Source organism: Haemaphysalis longicornis, unplaced genomic scaffold (genome assembly GCF_048455015.1).
Source record: "Haemaphysalis longicornis isolate Haplotype H1 unplaced genomic scaffold, Haemaphysalis longicornis Haplotype H1 scaffold_12, whole genome shotgun sequence".
In the NCBI taxonomy this organism is placed as follows: domain Eukaryota; kingdom Metazoa; phylum Arthropoda; class Arachnida; order Ixodida; family Ixodidae; genus Haemaphysalis; species Haemaphysalis longicornis.
Genome location: NW_027526225.1, coordinates 80,025,960 through 80,049,928, shown reverse-complemented (window position 1 = coordinate 80,049,928; position 23,969 = coordinate 80,025,960). Strand labels below are relative to the sequence as shown.

At 44.7% G+C, this 23,969-nt stretch overlaps 2 protein-coding genes across 4 annotated transcripts in view; one reads left to right on the top strand and one right to left on the bottom strand.

The window, feature by feature from the left end:
* LOC144162851 (arrestin domain-containing protein 2-like) overlaps positions 1 to 23,969 on the top strand; it is a 313,049-nt gene that overhangs the window by 39,525 nt on the left and 249,555 nt on the right. The gene's annotated exons all lie outside the window — the stretch shown is intronic.
* Positions 530 to 23,515, bottom strand: LOC144162033 (uncharacterized). 2 transcript variants are annotated; one of them, XM_077692552.1, is made up of 8 exons: positions 23,447 to 23,515; positions 20,146 to 20,206; positions 19,143 to 19,231; positions 13,509 to 13,598; positions 11,017 to 11,070; positions 8,816 to 8,881; positions 6,000 to 6,050; positions 530 to 629 (listed from the first exon to the last, which is right to left on the bottom strand). In XM_077692552.1, exons 1-8 carry the CDS (start codon positions 23,498 to 23,500, stop codon positions 555 to 557), a joined length of 540 nt encoding a protein of 179 aa, XP_077548678.1. In that variant the 5' UTR covers positions 23,501 to 23,515; the 3' UTR covers positions 530 to 554. The 2 variants fall into 2 exon arrangements, with proteins under 2 accessions (XP_077548678.1, XP_077548679.1); XM_077692553.1 differs by lacking the exon at positions 23,447 to 23,515 and adding an exon at positions 20,398 to 20,532.

Genomic DNA, 23,969 nt, shown 5'->3' with positions numbered 1-23,969 from the left:
GCCGCCTTGCATAACCTCCAGCGGCTTTGCAACGCTCGCTCCGGAGCTTCCAGTGAGGACCCGCCGCGGTGTCTAAGGCGCTCTGCTGATGAGCTCAAGGGCACGAATTCGGTTCCCGGGCGCGGGCGCTCTGCTGATGAGCTCAAGGGCACGAATTCGGTTCCCGGGCGCGGCGGCCGCTTTTCTCATGGACGCGAAAAGCGCAATTCGCCCGGGTGTTCGAGATTCCGGTGCACGTTAAACCAAGTGGTCCATTTCGACTGAGGTGGTCCAAACTAATCTGGAGCCCTCGACTACGGCGCGCCTCATCGCCTGTGTAGCGTCGGAACGTTAAACCTTGTAATCAATGAAATCAACTTCAAGTGAGGATCGAGGACTTACAAATGTTCAGAAATGTTGGTGAACATGGAACCGGTCGTCGCAAAACCATAAACGCCCGCTGAATTCTCGCCAGATATTCAGTACTCGTACATTTACTTGCACACCTGGTTTTATTCTCAAAAAAAGCTACGCAGTTTTTTAAAACAGATGGCCTTGCTTCACTTGACCGTTCTTTAGCGCGGGACGAAGATGTAATTCTTCCCCGACATGTTGTCGCTGTAAACTTGAATTCTCCAGATGACGAAACACTGTAGACAAGAGAAAGATCAGACACTTCCGTTACTCTTGATAATCCACTGAATTGTTTTGTTTCTCGCAACAAAACACGCGCTTCTATAGTAAAACAGCATGTAACATTGGAGATAATACTGCAATGGTACAATATCATTTCATTCGTTACGTAAAGCTATTCGGCTCACGTGATTACACCTCTAAATAACCGCAGAACGCCACCGATTCCCCTCTTCAAGGGAGGCCGCTTGTGATTTTCATATTTCGATGCAAATATGATGTGGGAAGGTAATATATCATTCAGCGTGCACATAAAGCTTACAGACACCGATCTGCAGCATCATTTTATGGGCCCTGCCAAGCGGAAAAAACTCGAATCATTCCCGTTACTATACAGCATAGGAAGAGCTACGATGAGAGGGAACCGAGAAGGTTAATAAATGCCCCAGCGTTCACCGGTGTTTTTTAGCATGCTGGGATCAGATTTACATCTGCGGAGGGGAAGTCATCACGCCCTGAAGCTCCTGGGACCCTAAACTAAAACCAGCAAACAGAAGGCGTACGTACGATTCTCACTAAACCAATACTCTACCCAAAACTGCACAGTTATTCGTTGCAACTGTTTGTTGTCGGACAATTCGTTGATGTAAATGACTTTCACTCTGACACCCTCCCCGTTATTTCCGGCATCCCCCAAGGAAGTGCACTCGGGCTGCTAGTTTTCCTCATTTATAATAACGGTATAACAACTTTGTGTTGCTGAGCACGATGACGCGCGTTTGACTCCCGTCCGCGGTGGCTTTTCTGATCAGTTTATTAGTTTCAGTTTCAGTTTATTATTTATTCCAAAAAGTAGTACAGTAATAGCATTATACAGACGAGCGTTTTTGGTTTTCGCCTGATGGAGGCGAAAACCAAAAACGCCCGTGTGTACGAGATTTCTGGGCATGTTAAAAATCCCCAGATGGTGAAACTTAATTTCGAGCCCGCTGCTACGGCGCGCCTCATCACCCGCGCTAAACCCTACAATCAACCCAATCAATCAATCAATCAATCAATCAATCAATCAATCAATCAATCAATCAATCAATCAATCAATCAATCAATCAATCAATCAATCAATCAATCAATCAATCAATCAATCAATCAATCAATCAATCAATCAATCAATCAATCAATCAATCAATCAATCAATCAATCAATCAATCAATCAATCAATCAATCAATCAATCAATCAGGTGTAACAACTTGTATTATAAATGGCAACGATCAGTGTTCTCCAAACGAAACTTTCGATGTATGCTCACATGGACAAACTCGTTAGGCACGGCGCTAAACCCCGATAAAAAGGATCATGTGCATAGCCAACAAAAAAACCCTCTTGAATATCAGCACACAATTACAACGCCTTCGTAAGTTCAACATACACCTTCAAATACCTTGGGGTGACAATTACTGGAAACCTACCCTGGTCGCCTCATGATGAAAGTATTTACGCGTCGGCTACAAGGAAACTGGGGCTCCTAAAGCTTAAACACTCGCCACCAAACATCAAATTGTTGAGTTACAACGCGTAAATCCGATCGCGCCTTGAGTGCGCTTCAGTTGTCTTGGACCCGAAAGCAAAAAGAGATTGGCAAACTCGAACAAATTCAAAAACAAGCTGTTCGGTTTATACCACACCCATCGAGAACAAAGGAATTCCAACGAAGTAGACCCAAAGAAGAAGCAACCGATTTTAATTTCTTGCCGATCTTTAGAACCGCAAACCTCGCATTGACCCATCAATATATCTGACCTCTTTTTTTCCCGGCCTGCTACGCAATACAATCCCTATAAATTTACCCCTTGTTCGCACGGAGAAACACTCATAAATATTCATTTTTCCCTGGAACAATATGTGAGCGGAACTGTCTGCCTGTCATTGCGCTTACTTCGCCATATCTGCATGCATCAATTGGTCAGCTATTTCACGTGTAGAAATTTTTTGTCTGTCCTTTTGTTGGCGTTTCTAAGATAGCAATTGTATTTTTGCAGTTGCCTGATATACTACGTATTCATCTTTCCATTTCTGCTTGGGCCTACCAGTAAAGCAATGGCTGTCTCTACAAATTGGAACATTTGCACTGGCTATCATCATCGTCGTCGTCATCATCAATGTCATATTCGCCGTCATCATCATCGACAGAATCATCATCAACGAAATTAAAAATATCGTCATCATCACCAGTAGCCGGTGCATCATCATCAGAAGCAGCAGAATCATGATAACCACCACTAACATCATCAGTAGCTGCCGTTGCTATGCTGTGGGGTGCGAATTCAGGCAAGCTGTTTAGTTTATTTATACAATTCTCCTACACCACTCAAGGAGAACAAAGGAATTCCAATGCTGCAGACCCGAAGAAGAAGAAACCGATTAAAATTTCTTGCCCATCTATAGAACCGCAAACCTCGCATTGACCCATCAATATATCTGGCCTCTCTGTCTTCCCGGCATACTATTTAATACCACCCCTTTACATTTACCCCCTTCTTCGCCCGCACAAACACTCGCATTCATTTTTCCCGCGAACAATATCTGACTGGAACAGTCTGCCTGCCACTGTGTTTACTTCGCCAAATATGCATGCATCAATTGGTCAGACATATCGCATGTAGAATTTTTCGTCTGTCATTTTTTGTTGGTGTTTGTAAGGTCGAAATTGTATAACTATATTTGTCTGATATACTGTGTATTTATCTTTCCACTTCTCCTTGAAAGAAAAACAACGGCTGCCTCTAAAAATTGCGACATTTGCACTTGTTATCATCATCAGCGTCGTCATAGTCATTAATGTCATCTTCGTCGCCATCATCATTAGCAGCATCAGTATCACCAGCATCATCAGCAGTAGCATAATTAGCACCATCGTCACCATCACCAGCAGCCGCGGCATCATGATCACAAGCAGAAGAACCGACCCGCCGCGGTGGAACAGTGGCTAAAGCGCTATGCAGCTGAGCACGAGGACGCGGGTTCAATTCCTGGCCGCGACGGCCGCTTTTTCGATTTAGGCGGACCTAATCCACCCAATCCACCCAACACAAGTCCCATCCCCGAACCTCACCCTCTGCACAGCCCCAGCCACCCTATCCCACATTCTGTGGGCCTGGCCCCAAAACCCCTATCCCCGAATCACCACAGCTGAGCAGTGGAGAGAAGCACTGGCATCCCCACGACAGGGGTGTACAGACCTCATCGCAAGGGCCGCCTCGGTCGTCGTTGGGCTGATAACAACGACCACCAATTTCTCATGCTAAATACAAGTTCAGTTTAATAACGTTTTGTCTCTCTCTCTTTCCGATTTAGGCGAAAACAAAAACGCCTGTGTGTACGAGATTTCGGGAAACGTTAAAGATTCCCAGGTGGTCAAAATTGATCCAGAGCCCTCCACTACAGCGCGCCTCATCGCCTGCGTTGCGTCGGAGCGTTAAAACCCTACAAATAGAAACAGAAGAATCATCCTCACCACCCCCACCACCATCACTAGCTGCTGCTGTAGCTGTGGCGTGCGAATTGATTTTTTGTCGCAGAACTTTCCAATGTCATCCCTCCATTTACTTTTGTTGCTGGTATTTCTCTACATCTAGTCCATCTTTCGGCAGCCATGGCACTCCGTTGGTCGAACGGTTGTAAGCTCTCCGCATTATGTGCACATCCCAGGTTTATTTTTCCCCTAATTCCCCAAACTGGATTACTTACACCCAAATTGGCTCCCTCATTCGAGAGCAGCTCGTTTCCTACTCGTGGCACTGCTCGATCCGTTACTCGTTGGGACGACCTTTTTCACTTTTTGCGGCGGTAAGTCTTCCAGAAAGTTTGTGATCCGCAGTTCTCACCGGGAGTCCACACTGCTTGTAGGTTTCTTTTTACTGGTAAAGGTACCACACTGTCCGTTACTTCCTAGCATGGGCTCCGGCAAGGGGTGCAAAAGGGGCACTTTAACCCCCCCCCCCCCCCAAGCTACCCCAGCCCAATTTCTCCGCCACCTCGCCCCCTCCCTCTTCCCTTGCAATACAATGGGTTCCCCCCTCAAGACAAACTCCTGCCGACGCCCATCCTTCCTAGTGCCTTCTGAATCCACGCCGGCCCATTACCTATGCCGTTGTTTTCCTTCCTGTGCTTGAGAATACCACTGAAAACTTGTACACGATGCACACATCGTAGTGTTTCTTTACTAAGGATAAAGCTGGCGCTTCGCACCTATCTATTCACATCACTTTCGATTTATTTCTCCCATTTGCATATGGCAATAAAGCTACAGTTTCTGTTGTGGTTGCTTTTGAAATTTTGTAATTTTCTGTCCCTTGTTTCTATGCAGCGCTTTTTCATCAGTGAAAATATGTTGCAGTTCACTAAAACAAGAGCTTTATTGCTTCTGTAACTTGATCACACCCAGGCCTTTTAACATACAGTTGAAAGTCAGAAAAGTTGACTTCCGATAGTACATAATTTCTTCAATTTATTATCCTAGATAAACAAATTAAAGTATTCCGTAATTGCTTATAGCGATACCGAACCCTGTTAACTAAAGGCTTTCTTTATGGGTGCTCACATAAAATTTTTCCAGTTCCCCCGGGTACGTTGAAAATCAGTTTTCACACGACATCATGGCGGGAAAGGTCTGTTTTTTTGTTATGCGCCCTTTCAAACACCAATCTTGGAGTAATAGGAGAAATATTTCAAGCTGAACAAACTTGGAGAGAGTTGCATGTTCTGTCTACGGTACTCATAATCGTTCTTAGTGTCGTGTAGAAAGTTTTCCCAATTTCATCTCTGCTTATTCCACCATCCAACCCCGGTTACCCTTAAGGCAGCTTGCGATACGACGTGATCATTGTGATTCTGCAGTTCCTAATACTACAAGAGCATGATGAGTAACATTGCGCTGCATGAATGTGCATGACATCTTTGCTGTTAAGTAAAAATAACACGGGCCTAAACAGGGAGCCTCGAGGGACAACTGGAATCACGCCCCCATCTCTGCCTTTGGCGTCGTTTGCACATTTGGCTCAGTCTGACCGATATGGTTAACTGACTTTATCTCTGTCTAGTGAAGCCTGTGTGTATGCACTCTAATGTAATACTGCGGCTTAGCATCTTCACCACAATCGCTCGACTGACCAACAGGTGGTGCGATGACAAAAAAATAAAAAATAGTGGCGTGAAGTAAAACTGCGGATTAAAAATGAATAAACTAGACACGTAAAAACTGGTTAACTGAAAATGCGACTAAAAAAAAGTGAACCCCCATCACAACAATACCAGATGGTTGTGGGGTGTACAACAACATCGAGTACAATCTTCAGGATAGTCAATGGGCAGACCGACGTTTCATGCGTACCTCAATAGCCGCCGAGGCGATCATCCTGATGACGACACCGGTCACTTTTTTCTGCGAATTAATGCGAGTACATACATCAGTTGGTGCTAGAATGATAAAGCAGTGGAACATTCTCGCCCTATCACCCGTTTACCCAAGTTTAAAAATAAATGCAGTGATTATGTTGCAATTTTCACACGGTTACCATAATTTCCACTCTGGTTGGCTTTATATAACGACAGCTAGCTTTCTTGGCAGACACACAAGCAATGTGTCTGTAAAAAGTACACCACGGGAGAATGGGTATTTTTCTGGCGAAGCACACGTTAGCACTAATACGGAACATAATTTCAATACTCCAATAGGGACACCACCATTAGTCCCACTACATGATTTATTCAGTGTAATAATGTATGTATCCTTATCACTAAACACCTCCAATGTAATAAAGAGTAATTCTGCTAAGCCACAGAATGCTTTGCGTTGAAAAAGGTCCTTCAGATGAATAGGGCCTTAATATTTTTCAGCAAAAGCTACCACCTGGGGCTGCAATGCTATGTACGCAAATGCTCACTTCAAATGTAAAAAAAGCCCCTGGAATCGACCACATTGCCACAAAATTACTATCGGCTTTCAGTAAAAACCTTCAGCATTCCGGATCAAACCCTCTAATCTAATCCAACGTGGCGTAATCAAATCAATTTTAGTTAATGTAATGAAATGCAATGTATTTAAATCAAATATGACTTTAAGAAGTGTAATATAACGCAATGTAATAATATCAGAAGCAGCGTAATGCAATGTCATGTGATCGCATACGATGGGTACAACCTAATCTATCAATTAATCAATGCTGCCCGAAGGTTAGTGATGAAAGGTAACCCGGTCATTGTTCCTTTCGCAAAAGCAATCTTTACGCCGCCCCTCCACCACAGCTTCGCTCATCTGTTAACAGAGATCACCATCGGCCTCCACAACACAACCAATCAATCGTCACTTTACTACTTATGCGCGCCCACCACTGTTCACTATGAGCGGCATGATTTCTCTCCCTCCACTCATTTCTCGCTCACATTAGGGAGCCATGGATGACCACTTTCATAAGCCTGACCTCAGCCCCATTTAAAATGGCGCCGCCTTGTGAGGAGACGCTCACCTCTCCCCGGATTAGCGCAAATGAGGTCGTGAGGACAGCTACGGTCACCCAATGTAACTAGATAAGCTACAGAGTACTGTCAATGCGGCAAACAAATGAGCAACGGCGGCCATCTTGGTGTTTATCAGTGTTGACAGATTGCCGCTTCTGCGGCCTCACCGCTAACTTTGAAGAGGTCATTCGCAAACAGCACTGCCAAAGACGCATCAACACGGCATCTTCGGACACGCCTCTGTGGTTGGCATGCTGCGTAGCGCGTTATCTTTTATTCGAGTTCGGAGCGGCGCCAGTCGCGCCCAGCCGCAGAGCAGGCAGGACAAGCTAAGAATACCACAGTTGACCAAAGAAAAACGCATAAACAACAAAATGGCAGTGCCCATAACCCGTCGCAGTGGAAACAAATGTCACGTGATGCTGACTGACCGATGATCATGGCAGGGGCAGAGGACAATAAGAGAAAAGAGTGCCCATACTGTGTAACCTTATCTAGAGATACTAGGTGACCTGTAGTGGCCGGAAAAATTTTCTTTTTGATTGGGGAAAAAAATTATTCCTCCCAGCAAAGGGAACACACCTCGTACTGTCGACTTTGTCAATAAATGTTTATTTCTACGCTCAGTAAAGCACTGTACGCTCCCGTTACAACGAAATCGCTTTATGTGAACACTCCCTTTGCAAAACTTGTTTGTGGTTGTCGCTGCAGTGCATGGATTGTAAAGCATTCCCCATTTAACGAAGTATCACAACGAAGTACCACAGTTTCCTGGCTGGAGGGCTAGAATATAACGAGGGCTCACTGTACATGCTCATCGTAAAAGCGAGGTTTCGGAGACGTTTTAACAGCGGCATAACTCAACCGCCGTCCTTAAACCCTTTGATACCCAATGTTGCTCAGGAGCAACAACTCAAACAATTTTTTTTTTCTCGTGCACTTTGTGGTATTTTCAACATTCAACACCATCTGTCGACAGACAAATGTTCCCGGACCTTCAAAAATTTTAAAAATCATAGGGCAGCACGTACTTGCGTGCGCTAAAAAAAACGTATTGTTTACGCGTGTCAACTCACATCGAGCCCTGGGGACTCAATTGGCTAGTGACAGGTAAGCGAAATTGAGCAATTTTGTTGTTATTGCAGAGGATAGCAATACAAACTTTACGTTAGTGCCTTCACTTGAACCATAAATCCTGTTGATCGATGTAGCCTTCTGGTTCAACTGAGAGATGTGCAGCCAGTGCCCAGTGTATCCTAGTGTCCATCATAATAAACCAGTTTTTTTTTCGACTTCGTATTACTGATTTCAGAAGTCCTTTTCGATCATGAAAAAGTTTTCACGCGCCTAAGCAGCATAATAAAGCTTTGGGCATCAAAGGGCTAATTATTTTTAATCGTAACTCCCACAAGTATGGAAGTAAATCTCCCGCTGGAGCCAGATGTACTCCATAGGATTCTCTGACAAGACCGGTGCCATTGTTTTTTTTTTTTTTTTGCTGTCAAAGTTTTCAAGCTCCTAATGCGGATAATTTGAGCTCTATGAAAAAAATTCACCCGAACAACTATAGCCCCTTAGTGAAGCCGCCGTTGAGAAATAAATGGGCAGAAAAAAAAATCTACACTTGCACATTTCCCATTGTTAGCTTTCAGTAACGTGTTAACTGAAGGTGGCAAAAAGCCAACTTACCTCGGGGCTAAGGCTAATCATAACATCATCGGTATTGTGCAATATCCGAAAAGCCACTTCGGCGAGCTAGAAAGAGAAACAATCCGTTGTATTCAAGTGACAACCAGGCAAAACAATTTTTAGTAAGTGATGATGCACGTCCGCAGCAATCTGACTAACGAATGCATAACTTTCAAATCCCTCGCCCAAGGAAATTCTCACGAGACACTCTTAGAAGAAAATTATAAGTGCCACCCGCGGGCCCTGCTTTCTCCTTCATCGGCCCATCTCACTACCGCTGGCGACTCGCCCTCTCGAACTTACGTCATGGTTGCTACAGTGGCGCGATGCCATTTCTACAATTGTGCTCACCAACGTCTTCCTGCTGGCTGTCTTCTTGCCTACTGTAGGCTCCCATTTACATCCGAATGACCGCCGCGGTGGCGCAGTGTCTAAGCTGCGGTACGGCTGAGCGCAAAGACGCGCTTTGGATCGCGGCCACAGTGGGCGCTTTTCTGATGAAGGCGACAAGCGAAAACGCCGGTGCGCTGAGATTTCGGCGCACCTTGAAGATCCCCTGATGGACAAAACTAATCCGGAGCCCCCCACAATGGCGCGCCTCGTAACGTAAACATACCTTCGGGGCGTTAAACACCGCAATCAACTAATCAATCAATGAGTTTACAAAAAGACTCGCTCCGGCGCTGTTTCATAATTTTTTGTCAGCGCATCGCACGGCCACCGACAGAGTGCGCCGCAAGGGCGCCACTCAGAGCACACAGCAGTCCCATTTCTGTTCCGGCGAGCACTTTCAAGGGAACTTAGGAACAAAATACAAGTTTGTTTCCCTTAACAACTGTTTTACCTTATTTAGAAGGGTGTCAGTTTTATCTCAAACTTCAAACAACTAACCAAGCTGTTAAACAAACATCTAAAGCAGTGGCAAGTATCCAGCGACTTTCCGGTGGTGTCTACAGGTCGTCACAGAATCTTTTTTCCGCTTTGCGGCCACCGACTGAATATACCACCGAGAATCATGGCTGGGCTACGGCCTCTCACTTGTTTTTACGGTGTCACTTGAATTGGAACGTGCAGATAGCATACATTATTCTGTTTTTAGTCCTAGCTCATAAAGTGTTATAAGTCACTTTAGGTGAACTTAGAACCTTAATAACATTTCTTGGGTTTCTTTTCGTGTGAAAGATATACAGTAGCCGACAGATTTTTCCTAACTGGAGGGGAACGAAAAACAGTCCGAATAAAAGAGCAGTCCGAAAAATCCGCTAGCCACAAAAACAACTTTATTTTATTTAAATAGGACTGAACCAGGCGCAAAAGGTTAAGGACAAACCTGATGATGATGTTGCTTACAAGTCACCGTCACCTGGTGCCTGAAGAAAGTTGCGTTTAACAAAAACTGGCAACAGCTTGATGTGGGCCAGTTGGTTCGACATGATCACAGGGTTTTTAAAGGCGCAAGAAAAAACGCGGACACTAGTAGAAAAAACAAGCAAGACAAACGAAGCGCCAAAAAAAAAACTGGCAATGTAAGACCCTTTTCTGACTTTTCATATTGCTTCTACCACATAATAAATACAAAATTACTGCCTCCAAGATCAAAGTTTGTTACCCCGGCGGGAGTCAAGCCAATCCCCATTCAATCCGAAGCTAGCCAGGTCGCTTAGGAAATGAAATGGCGTTTTCCTGGAGTCGCAACGTGACTCTGACGCGAATAGGTTTGTCTGGAAATTTGAACTTTTTGCTTTCTGTTGTCCGAAATATCCGTTGTTCGAATTATCCAAAAACATCCAGGAACGCCAAATTTTCGAGTACTATAATACGGTCGTCTACTGTACCTCGTGCCTGTATTATTGAGTTACCATTCTGATTCCTTCAAATCGAAAATTGTCAGATTTTTTTTCCATAGACTATTTCAAACTGTTGCAACCGCACCCTCATTCTTCTCGCCTTACCCACAGGAACCGGTACCGATAAGGGGTCACCTGACCCAGCGGTTTTTGCGTCCGCAACAAGCCAAGAGAACGAAGTAGATCGTTAGCATCAATGTTGTGATGAGCTGCGCGCTTGTTCTATTCTCAGAAGCATTTTGCACAGCCGCACATAAAAGCTGCTCGCACTAACGTTTAGCCTGTTTAAAAACAACCTTCCGAATTTCGGACACGGCTACTACTCGATGGGAAGGGTTGTGTAGAAATCCTTACTTGAAAAGCCCTCTTGCTGCTTTTGGGATCCTTCTCCCTCGCCTCGGCTGATACCTGCAAAGAAATGTGTCAAATAATATTCCTTCGTTCTAAGCCCAAAAAGCGACTCAATAGTTAATTCCTATTTCAAAACAATTCGTAAGTGCATACGGAATGATAGGCAGGGCTCTGGAGTATCCCACGACAACCACACTTTTTCCCTACTACATTAATAATGTGAGCAGCGAATGAGACGCGGTTTCCCTTTTTGAGCCTCGGATTGGCACTTCGATTGGCGCATAGAGTGGGCTCAATTTCAGTGTTCGTCTTTTTTATGAGTAGTACTACATTGTTCTATGTTAGGACTGTTAATGTCCCTGAAGTGTTCACTTCTTTGGGTGCAGTTTTGGATATACAATAAATTCGATTCGATAAACTGCACGATTTCCGATTTTTCCTATTTTGCGAAGGCATTTATTATCTGAATAAGTATTACCCTCTTAGAACTCAGCGAGTGCGTAGTTTAGGCTCATGGGACTACCTATTAGCAAATATCCTGCGCGCTCTCTGGCCCACCTCTGCAATGATTAGCATAAAGCGTCCCCACACTCTTGTTTTCCTTGTGCTTGGACCATTGACTGCTGAATTGGCTAAGCGTCATCCTACAAACTGTCTACAGCCTCATCGTCGTAGCTGGAACTTGGCACTCAGAATGGCACACTGCAGCATATATGTATGTTCTTGTCTAGCTATTTACATCGGGCACACTCAAGCAAGTACTGCAGAATCAGAAATAAGATTTGGCAGAATATAGCTATCCTTTTTCCTAACCAAAGATCACTAGTGAATAGCTGGTGTCATTTTCAAGTAATTATCACCTCTCAACGCTGTCGGATTACAAAGCTGATAACATTATTTGGTACTTGACTTGCCAGGAGCCTTTTGACAAAAAAAATTATGGTAATGTAGCCTAACTACGAGCGGCATGTGTTTTTGTCAAGTGCAGCGGCCATGCCCCCTTCCTCAAAAACACACGCACCTCCCCTCGCAAGAAACGCTGTCAAAAATCTTAATGTCGCTGAGCGGGAAAATTTTAACTGATTCTAAAAGGGCAGTGCCTAGACTAACCACTGGCCGCATTAGGTGTACGAGAAACGACTACAACATGTCGAAATAGGCTATATAAATCATCGATAACCGGTGATCGATTTCAATAGGCGTGGTAACGAAAGAGTTAAGAGTTACAACACAACTCCAGCGTCATGATGAGAACTGTCTATTTGTAAACCTATTTTAACCAACTGTCCCGAATCTTCTGCATATACTGCCATCTTTGTGCGAATCGGGATCGCAACTGCCTGCTTGTTCCTCTCTTAATGTCCCCAGTCCAACCAAATAGGCTGGTATTTAAACACCTTAAAGTATTTACGTGTTATCTTAAGCTTGGGTACTCCAAAACAATTCAAATATTGAACTGTAGCATATACCATCAGTCGCGGTCCCAACCTCTAGCCCTAAAGGTCGAGAGGTTAGGAACCGCGCGGGAACCTGGCGTACTCCATATTATTTCAATTATTTAACTGTTGCATATACCATCAGTCGCGGTTCCCAATGTTACTTTTCTTAGGGCCATAGGTTGGGAACCACGAGGACAGACGACAGGCATTTCTGCAGTAACACTGTGTACCACATAAAAGGAAGAGAGAAGAGTTTTCGTTTTAAACCGAACAAAGAAATAATAATTTTCTGCAGAATTAGGTTTCAGCCGAAAAAGGACAATTTCTTCTGCCAGAGTGTGCACTGACGGGGGCGAAGGAGGGGTAGTGCACAGTTCACTGCACAGCGTGTACATGCCATCGCGCACAATGTACTCCATAGGGGTTCCGACAAAGTCCTAACGCATTTTTACACATTCTTCCGAGATTTGTTTGGGCCGTCAAGGCGTGAAGTTGCTGTTTCTTATCGCCTTTGCTCGAACGATGAAGGTGGGCCAGAAAAAAAACGCGCAGAGGATTTCCAACGTTAATTTCAAAAGTTTTAAGTGCCCCTAAGCGGCAAACATGAACATATCACCCTCATCGGCAAGTGGTGGTGCACGACATTGTGATCGTACCAAGATCGGGTGCTTTACGCTTGCCAGCACACGCACAGTCTGCTCGCCACGTAAAACTAGATGATGCTGATTTTGCACCTGGCAATGTTATTTTGTTCGCCTAGTTATAATTAACTAGAAACCTGCATCTGCCTCTTATGAACAACTGTTACGTTCGTGAACTAGGAAGTTTCCATTTTATACAAGTTCCTGCCACAACTAGGCAGTCAAAAGCCTATGCCTCCAATAACATAAACCTATTTAAAAAAAAAACTGATGCCCAGTCTACCCGTTGGCTTCGCAGGAGTTTGAAAATTTCTGCCAAACAATTTATCGGGCGCTGGTTGACATTTTTTGGAGGGGCCTTCACCTAAGCAGCTTAAATCCCTTGTGTCCCGGTAAGGCAGACATGCGGACTCACCAGATACACGTGGAATGCACTGACGAAAAAGTTTGCGATCACTTTGGCCTTTGCCCCACAGATGCACCATTCCAGTGCGTCCCTGTGTTGCTGGAAGGACAGACGCACCGTATCATTTAAGCACACCTCAAAGAACAGTGGTTACGTGCTTTGAAATAACCTTCTTTCGGGGGTACTGTGTAATCGGGGAGACTGTGTAATGAGAACGATAACCTCGAGTGGATTAATTGTTTCCCTTATAGCGTAAAGCATATCAACTTTCTAAGGCAAAAATTACCAATAATCTATTGCAGTGTTCGGATGAGATATGGTAAACAGCTATTCGATTTTGCACCCTGAATTCAATAACGAGCTATCATCTAAAAGATGCATGTGACACTACCCCCCGGTCTCTTCCCCCATTCCAAAAAAGGAAAACAGCACAGAAGGTACGACATACCTACCAGGTGGTATTTAAAGCCAGGTTTGCGAAGTGGTCACCTAAAATCCCCTAACGCAGCGGAATGCTAGCATCTGCTCAATAAACACATCTCGCCTGCATGCCATGGGCTGCATTTGCGTCTGCAACCACGCCTCAGGCTCTGTAAGCTGGCCACTGCATGTGAAGCGGGAGGTACTGTTCGTGTACCAGACATCCCGATTGGAATTGCCATGGAGAGAGCTGGCAGGAGCTGCGCGTCTGGCGGAAGAACAGCACAGAACGACTCAGGCCCGGCATTCCTAAGGGTCAGTGGTATTGAACCACTGATACCCTAGATACACGGCGGAAGGAACCGCCCTTACGTTTAACCGTGGCTACTAAACATTTTCCTGGGTTTTCGCAGACTGGAATTTTGGCTCTTACATTCGAAATTTTAGGTGCCGGTGAAAAAGTCACGTGGTTGTGAAATGAGGGGGAGGAGGAATAAATATTTATTTAACTTTATGAGTTCCGTTGTGGGAGGCCACCTTAGTCCGCGAAGCCTGGTCCTTGGCTGCCCAGGGGGCACAAAATTAAATTAATAATTTGTAGCCTCACGATGAAAAAACAAAGAGCAGCAGTGTAGACAAAAAGAAGTATCGTTAAAACAGTTGCCTCAAACCCAAACGGTAACGCACGCGCGCGAGGCGAGTTATAGGTGAGGGGCTTCCCCAGAGCTCGCAACTGGCTTGTATTTCTCGAGTAGGCTCGGTGCTGGCAACGTTAGACTTAGCATCGCGGTGGATATTTAACCGCTGGTATCTCTACAACAGAGAATTACAATCCACAGCACAATTTTTCAGGACACTCACATCCACTTTCTCGCATGTGGAACTTCTTTTCGACGATCATATTGATTTCGAAGAGCGGCGACAAGTTGTTGCTGCCGTGGTCTGTATGCTTCGTGGGCCATGCGGGCAGGCGCGCAGGCGTGTTTAGCTAGGACCGACATGCGCTGGGATCGTTTCCGATTGCTTAAAACGCTTCATGTTTTCCTGCTTTAATATTTTTTGCGAACGACACGCGGAATTTACAAATTTAGCTCAGCAATTGGAGTAGTTGAGCGGGTTGTTCGGGAAACAAGCCGCAGCTTTCGCTTCAGTCATGGTCACGCGGAGTCGCGCTGACTGCAAGAGTGACGCAAAAAACGCAAACTCCTGTTGCGGCCAGCTTTGGGGAGGCCGTTATTCCGGCTCTCTGAGGGCCTTCAAATCCCCCGCACGCCAGGTGATTTCTTTTTTTTTTTTCGCCTCCGCTGATGCAGCGCCACTTGCGTTCGATCTGATTGCGAAAATTTGAACACTGCGGCTCGGGTGACTGCGGTTAGCGTGACCGAACTGGATATGCCAAGGTCCGTTTGTGTAAACCATGGTTATCAAGATAACTGCAGTTTTGTATGTCGCGTGACGCAGCAAACTGCGCTTTTGCCTAATCGTGGTTTGTTTACCCACAGTTAAGTGTGCCCGTGTAACTAGGGCATAAGACGTCCGTCTATATGAACTTTAAAGCTGAAGCCCACTGCTGAATTCCACTGCAACTCAGCCGAAGTTCAAAGCCAACGTAAGCGCTCCGAACCCATAGGAAATGGTGTGCTCTCCGAATACGATGATAGCGGAATCGGGTCGACGCCGGACAACAACGATGGACTCAGGGGTGGTATTCTCGTAACGGTCCCTTTTGAAAACGTCCCTTTTGCGTCCCCTTCATCGTGACGTACTTCCGGTTAAGCAGTGGGCCTTTGATTCAAATACCGTAACTGTTCTTGCAAACGCATTTTAAAGAACTGAAACCGTATCAGAGTATCTTTTATGTGTTCATTGTTCCGCGAGCCAGCCAACAATAAGGCGACGAAAAATCGTCTGCTCCAAATCGTCTGCTCCGAGTAGCCACGGCTCATAGCTCCGCCGTGCTTGCATGGCGTCACATCCGGGTGTACGCTTTTAGCCAATCAGGGCTCGCTCAAAAGGGACACTTTTGAAAGAGACACAAAAGGGACAAAACACGGGAATACCGCCCCAGGTGTGATCCAGACCACGGGAAGTTTTTCTTTTCTCACCAGTTAGCTGTACATGGAAAAGTGGTTGCCTGTGTTCTACTTTGCATCACTCCTCAGCATGTCGCTTTAGAAAGACCTAATTACTTCTGTTTCCACATCGCGTCACTCGTCAAAGATGTCGCTGCAACAAGAGTTACTTTTGCTGCCCACCCTCGTCATTCGTCGAACATGTAACTCTAAAAAGAGGTACTTTTTCGGAACTCTTGTCACTACTAGCACGAGCCGCGGTCAAGAGAGTTACGTTTGTTGCGACCTCACTTCACTGGAACTCATTTGTTGGCGATTGGTGATTGTGTAAACTTCCGCTCAGAATATTTCTCCATCTAACCTAAAACAAAATTAATCTGCGAAGCACAGTCTCAAAACTCTCTTCACTTCGGTGACGGTTCAGAAAAACTTCGCTTCACAACCGGTTATCCTGCGCACAATTAGAGTTTTCTAGTCTCTAACTGCAAACATCGAGCTAATTTCTGAACTGTCTTCCGAAAGTAATGATCCGACTTCATTCTTCATAATAACTGAAACTTCTCTCAGTAGTTGCATGGCAAAAATTACCCACTTCAACCTAAAACTGCAGAGCATCATCACCCTAGTTTTTTTTCCGTGGTGCTACCAGTTCTTTGGCACGCATTTTCTGTATGAAAATGTTGCCACGTAACTGCATTTCTCAGTGCGAACGTCGTTGAAAGGCCGTAGTCCTCCGCCATCACTCCACGCATCTCGTTCTCCACTCACTGCTCTCATCCGCCAGTCTGTCATCCTCCCACCTTACCCCTACCAGGAAGAATTGAATAGATGCTCCTAACATAGAATCCTGCATCCGCACTTCTCACCCTCCATCTGGTGGTACAGCGCGCATCTCCTTGTTTATTTTTTGTTTGTCGTTCTGTGTGGAACAGCACGGCCTCAAGCCCTGTCAATTCTGTATGTGCTTCTATCTCCTGACTGTGCCATTTTTAAACGCGTTGTTTTTTTGCCGAAAAAAACACCCATCGTTTATCCATAAGAAAATAACGCGGCTGCTATATGCGTTTGCATCTAACGGGCTTGCGGTTTCCCATGCGGTATTGTGCACATGTATGCCCTATACCACCCATTTTAGCAGTTTGGAACCGTTCTGCCTCCATATAATTTGCGGCGAAATGTTCCTTCATTTTTTTTCGCCGCTGATTGGCGCCCGACTGAATAGCAATGCTCCAGAAAAACTTTTCTGTTTATACAGCGCAGTGGAGAGGCTCGCGAACATACTGAGGGCCTCATTTCATGAGTTCCGTGTTACCACCAAAAGTATGGTGTACAAAAAAGGAACGTGCGGCGCTAAACAGATGAGGTGTAAGAAAAAAACGAAACCACAAATATATACAGGGCTTCAAATGCGCGTGTTCTTCTTTGTCTTTCCTCGCCCCGGTCTGTTTAACACCGCATCGTCTTAAAGACGACCATCCTTTTTGCGCTACTAAAACGCGGAAATTTTAGTATGTTTTTATTTCGGTCATTCTGTCGCTGTCTGTCTGTCTGTCTGTCTGTCTGTCTGTCTGTCTGTCTGTCTGTCTGTCTGTCTGTCTGTCTGTCTGTCTGTCTGTCTGTCTGTCTGTCTGTCTGTCTGTCTGTCTGTCTGTCTGTCTGTCTGTCTGTCTGTCTGTCTGTCTGTGTTTGTTTCTCGATTCGGCCTTGCGACGGCAAGTTCAAACAATCCGCCAACACGAAGTATATACACGCAGATCATTTCTAAACTCCATTCACCCCTGGCATTGCTTGTACATGTCCGTATTATTATGCGCAAAGAAAACACGAATGTTTGAGGGGCAATGTGATTACTTAACCGTTAAATACACTCATTTTTTTAGTTAAGTATACAAGTGGGGGTCGTTTTTACAATGGAAAAGGAAAATGAAGGTGTTAAAAATGGCGCAAAAAGGATCCAGCAAGTGCGAAATGAAAGAGAGCACTAGAGAAACAGCTCTCCCGCTCGCGCTGTTCCAGGCGCAACATGAAACAAAGAGTTAAGAAAAAAGAAAAAGTTGCTCGCTGTCTCAACAGATTGCGCGTGAGCGAAGCGAAGGCGGGAAAATTGAATTGCATTTAAAAACCGAGCAATAAATTTCTTCCTAGTGGACGGCGTGGGATGGAAGCGCTGAGTGGAAAAGGAGTTACATGCAAGGGAAGGAAGACGACTGTCGTCTTTCTCTAAAATTCCAGTGAAGCAAGGAGCTACGCGACCAATTTTTTTCTTTTAAGTCGTGAACCATCTACCTCAGCAATAAGTTTTGTTTTGCTTTATGGCACGCAAGTTTTGTTGCCACTACAATTAGGTAACACCGGCTGACGAAACCCACGTCAGGACAACCAAGCCATGATGAGCTTTTTTTAAGTGAATGCACTTCTTAAGCGACCCTGAACCTGCGTCCACCGGCGATGTCGCGCACGTGGAGATGGGTGCGCGCAGCCTGGCCGCTGACATGGCACATACCCACGTGGGGGATTGGCCAGGAATCTCCTCGTCTTCCTTGGCAACGGGGGGAGATGGGCGCGCGCTGCCTGGCCGCTGACATGGCACATACCCACGTGGGGGATTGGCCAAGAATCGGGCGTGAGAAGGGCTATAATGCACCCGCTTAAAGGAGTACTGACACGACATTTCAAAGCTGAGATCCGCTCTAGCAATCAAGTACAACGAGAACACAAATAGGTGTCTGTGAATAAATGCATCTTTCTATCTTTGTAGTTGTGTGTGTGTGTGTGATCTCTCTTTCGTGAACATTACCGAACCGCGCAAATTCAACTCGTGCATTCGCACTTTCACATTCTTCCCCTCGGGGAAATGCGGGGAATTTTTTATCTAACTCTTCTGCGCGCTTAGTTGGGCTTCCACTGCAACGACCACTGAAACTATTCTAGATATTTGAATTCCAAAACCTCCCTTTATGAAGCAAAAGTTTTGAGCGGATGAGCCGAACAATCTGTCAAAGGCTCACTCACAGAAAACATTCAACGACTACAAAGAACGACGCCTGAAAAGGCGCCTATCTTCAAATCACTTTGAAACACTTCCAGGTTTCCATATGAGCAGTTTGGCAAAATACCGAATGAATAACGCATTAGGCTCATAGGCTCTTACCTTATGTACACTCCATAGCAAAAGTGCAGCTAGAATTGTACCGCCTAGGTAGTAAACGGCGTCGGTGAGAGCAAAAAGACGGACGTCCCCTTATGCAAGAGAAAAATAAATGAAAACTCGTATGAATTCTTTTGAAATTCTAGCAGCGCAATGGTGTAATTTGGGGTGAATTACTCATATCTCCGGCAACACAATTGTCTTTATAGGCTAAACATAAAGCAGAAGTCTCGAACGTTGAAACCATATGCATCTGTTCTAATGGTAGCGTAGCGTAAATTCGCATGCTTGAATTATAAGCTAGCTTAATCCAAGTGTTTTGAAAAACAGACCGATTTCCTCAATAAGTCGATCCATGCATAGAATAAAGAAAACACTTTTAGACCATTTCGAAGGGATGTCCAAGCTGCGCGAAACAAACAATTTCTAGGTCTTCGAGTTCTATGCACGCTTGTTCGGCTGTAGCTGGTGTAATTAAAGAGGAAAAAGGGAGCTGCCGTACTTTTTAGCACCTTTAATGTCAATCCAAAAATTTACAGCAAACGCGTTCACAGTGTTCGTGTTACTTCCTATCAACTATTCTGGTTACACGCTTGATGGTCAAACCACTACGTAAGATGAAGAACTGCAATGCTGCTTGGTGTAACAGTAGTTCCCTGCAACATAAAGCGTAGACACCTGGCCCATGAAGAAGCGTTTGACAATAAAGGGGCAAAATATTCGAATAATACCGGTTGTGCGACAATGGTGTTCCACAAACTATCCCTGAATCAAACCTGTTTTTGGGTACTACATCTGACATTCGTATATTATCTCATGTACGTTGCACAGAAATATGTGTTACTCCACCGCCTTTCTGGGCATTAAGATGCATAAATGTCGCATCATTGTTTCATACACAAAAAAGTCACGTTGGTGCAGAAAATAGTGTGAGCTTGTTTGTCACTATCTCTAACTCTCATCAGTAATTTCCTGCTGGTGTTTAAAAGTTAGATGTAGCACTCACCGTCAATTATGCCTTCCACCGTCACCATAGCGGAGATGCAGAAACCAAACAGCTCGAATGTCTGGAAGAAAGAAAAAAGTGTTTCGGGGCAGCGCTACCGATGAAAGATCCGCCTCCCTTAATTAAGACGCAAACAATCTGTGTTGCTGTCTAGAACAGAAAAAGGCGGCGGCTGTAAATAGCAAAATATGATTTGAAAGCAAAGCTCTACTACTTTCGTGCAGCGGTTTTGCGGTGGATGCGCAAGTTCACCTTTTGACCGGAGACACACCCCCTGCGACCAACTCCTCGAAGCGCATCACGTGATTCGCCAGGCCTGCTTTCTGCACTGCGCACAAGGCCCCGTTTTCAGTCGTTCTGCTTAGCATGAGCGTCGGCCGTCACCGCGGTTGTGGCGGATCAGCTGGTCGGCATCCGACCAAACCCGAAGCCTCCCACGCGTACGCCGCTGGGTCGTTTCGGTTTACGTCGCTGGTCTCGCACCCGGCGAAGAGGAACTCCGCGTTCGCAGTGAACGCATGGCGTGATTCAGAGCACCTGGATTCAATTCAGAGCACCTGAATAGCGCGATGCTCTGCCCCGACCCGTAGATGCTAGTTCAGGTGTGACAACAGCGCTGGAGGTTGTTCGAAGGTCGCAACCCCTCGTGGGTGATTACAAGAGACCGAATATGCACGTACACGGGCATGTTTTGTTTTCCCTATATTATGCGCAAGCCAGAGAATAGTTTAAAACTTCAATCCGCTTTCGTCTAGCGCTTGTACTTCGCGGCAAAAAAATTGCAAATGTGGCGCTTCTGACGCGCCATTCCTGCCGACTGCAGTTTATTCCTACTTTGGGGCTCTGCCTACAGCAAGGTTTGATCGTTCTGAGTAAAATCTGCTTTGAAACAAACACTACACCAAAATGAAAACATGTCAAAACAAACTCTGCGTCCTGCAGTGAACAAAAACACAAGAAAAAAATTGTGAAATCATGTGCAGCTTTCCCACTCATGGGAGTCCTTTCAACAGCGATTACTTTGTCGTTATTTATCGTAATTGGAAGTTATTTTGCGCTGCTAATATTGAGGGTGAAAACTTGCTTTGCGCACAGTTTCGTCTTGTACGTTTTGCGGCTAGGTTCCTGAGCAATGGAAACTATTCCATAGAAATGAATGGGGAGTAAGATTTGACATCGAATTGCACATACAATATTCAGAATCCTGGAAATTTCTTCTAGTGTTTTTATCTCCACGTTGACTTCTTGCTCTGTGCCAAATATCACTGTCCTGAAGTGGTTTCCCTAGGTTCCTGAGCGATCGGAATTTTGAGCGAGAAAGCTGGGTATGGGTGCCTTGCGCGAGCTTGTTGCTAACTTTGACACCCGCTTTCTCGGTATCTGTACCTAATTGTGTCCAACTTCTCAGCGAAAACTGATGCCAACGAGATATTGGTAAACATATCCCATAAATATCGCTGTTCTAGAAAAAAAAACGTAAATATACACAAAAAATGTTGACCGCTGTGCTTTTTCTAAAAATGCATAACTTTAAAACTCAAAACAAAAAAACCGGTCTCGATTTTTTTTCGAAATTGGGGAAAAGAGACCCCTCAAGAGCGTGAACAATACTGCTGAAAAACATGTTGCACCATTTTGTTTGTACATAACTTAATAGCGGTAGAAATCACGCTTTCGAGAAGCATCTCCTGGCCGTGTGATTTGCTACTCCCGCTGAAAGGCGGGCCGTATAGGTACGGGCGAAATTTCTGTATAGAACAAATAACGGTAGGGCACTCTTGCTCAGCGATAAAATATTTTTTTCTCAGCAGAAGTCATGGAGCGAATGGAATCCGCAACAAGTTCCTCTCAACGTGGATCGTCGGGTTTCAACAACACAGCACCTACATGTCCCGTGTCCACTAGTGTCGGTATGCACAATGCAGAATGCAATGTTTCCGCTCGTCGAGATGACTGTGAAAGGGTTCTGCAGTGCTTGGGGCTTAGAGACCTCTCTGCACGTATGAGATCACGCGAAAGGGGTGGCAGCTTTCAGAAGCTTGTTCAGGGGCATGTTGTTCTCCTCTTTTTTTCTTTCCAAAATCTATCTGTTTTCGATGATAATAAAATGACCTACCAAATCCTCCCCTGTGCTCTCCTTGCCTTTCTTCACTGTCAAAACTTATTTTTCTGTGCACATACATACATACATACATACATACATACATACATACATACATACATACATACATACATACATACATACATACATACATACATACATACATACATACACACATACACACATACACACATACATACATACATACATACATACATACATACATACATACATACATACATACACAGAAATAAGAGTTTTGCAGTCAAGAAAACCTCGGAAAGCAATGGGAAGGATGTGGTAGGTCATTGAAACAGATGAAGAATTTGAAACAGATAAAACAGATAAAGAAAAAAAGGATAAAGCACTGATAAAGAATACCAGACCGGTATTCTGGAGGTCGTGGGTTCGGATCCCACCTGGCGGGCATTTTTTCTCCACTTTCTTTCTTCCTTTCCAAATTCTTTATCTGTTTCAATGACCTACCATACCCTCCCCTTTGCTTTCCGAGGTTTTCTTGACTGCCAACTCTTATTTATGTGTTAGTTTCAACGAGCCCCTCATTTCCTATTCTGATTCGCTACATACATACATACATACACACACACATACATAGATACACATACATACATACATGCATGCACGCATGCATACACACAAATATACATACATACATACATACATACATACATACATACATACATACATAATGTGCGTGCGTGCGTGCATGCGTACATACATACATATATACATTCATGCATATTCTCGAGTTTTCTTGTTACCCTACTCCTTGACTAAAAGAATAAAGTAGGTAATATGATTATTGTAATATACACGAGCAAGATTTTCAAATGAATCTTAAACAAAGAAAAATTTTGGCTGTCATACGTATCCACGCGAGAAATTCCTAAGCTAGCTGCGGATTTCAGCAAACGGACAACGATCGAGCACGTAGGCAATTGAAGAATAAGCGCGATGGACTCAGCTCAGACTAGCAGAGTGGTAACTAAAACTAAGGAATTTCTAAACTACAAAAAAATCGGTTCTTTTAACTCTGAATATTTTTTTTATTCTTTCTCCTGCTTTTTTTATCAGGTAGTAATTTTTTCTGACTGATTGAACGCCGGCTCCTTTAGCTTCAGTACACCAATATTTCTAAGACTGTAGTCAAGTCTCTATGAAGTTGATAGACAATCTTACCAGACAGCTTAGCCCAAGCATGGTCAGCTCAAAGGTCGTCTCACATATGCACATGGCTGGTGAGTACTGCAAAAAGGACATGAAAAAAAATATCTGTTACAACACCCCAGTTGAGCTGAGAAAAGTGAAAAATCCAATTTAATCCAATCCAATACAAGCCAAGCCAAGCCAATCGAATCTGATCCGATCCAAACCAATCCAATGCTACACGCGCATGCGCACAATGGCCCTTCACGGCCCACGCGAAAGTGCTCAACCTCGTCCAGTGTAGCTCACGCTACAAAAGAAATTCTACACACGTAGCAAGCCGGGAAATGAAATGATCGGAGGATGCAAGGACATGCACGACTAGGGCACATGCGTTATCGCTTGCTACTCGCAGCACAAAACTGCCCTGAAGTTCGTTTGTGTACTTCTGTCACGTCATCAGCTCCATTGAATAACATTTGATGCCAACCAACCCATCAAACAATTTACGTCATGGTTACGCTGCCATTGGCCGATTTGGGGCATGCTGGATGTT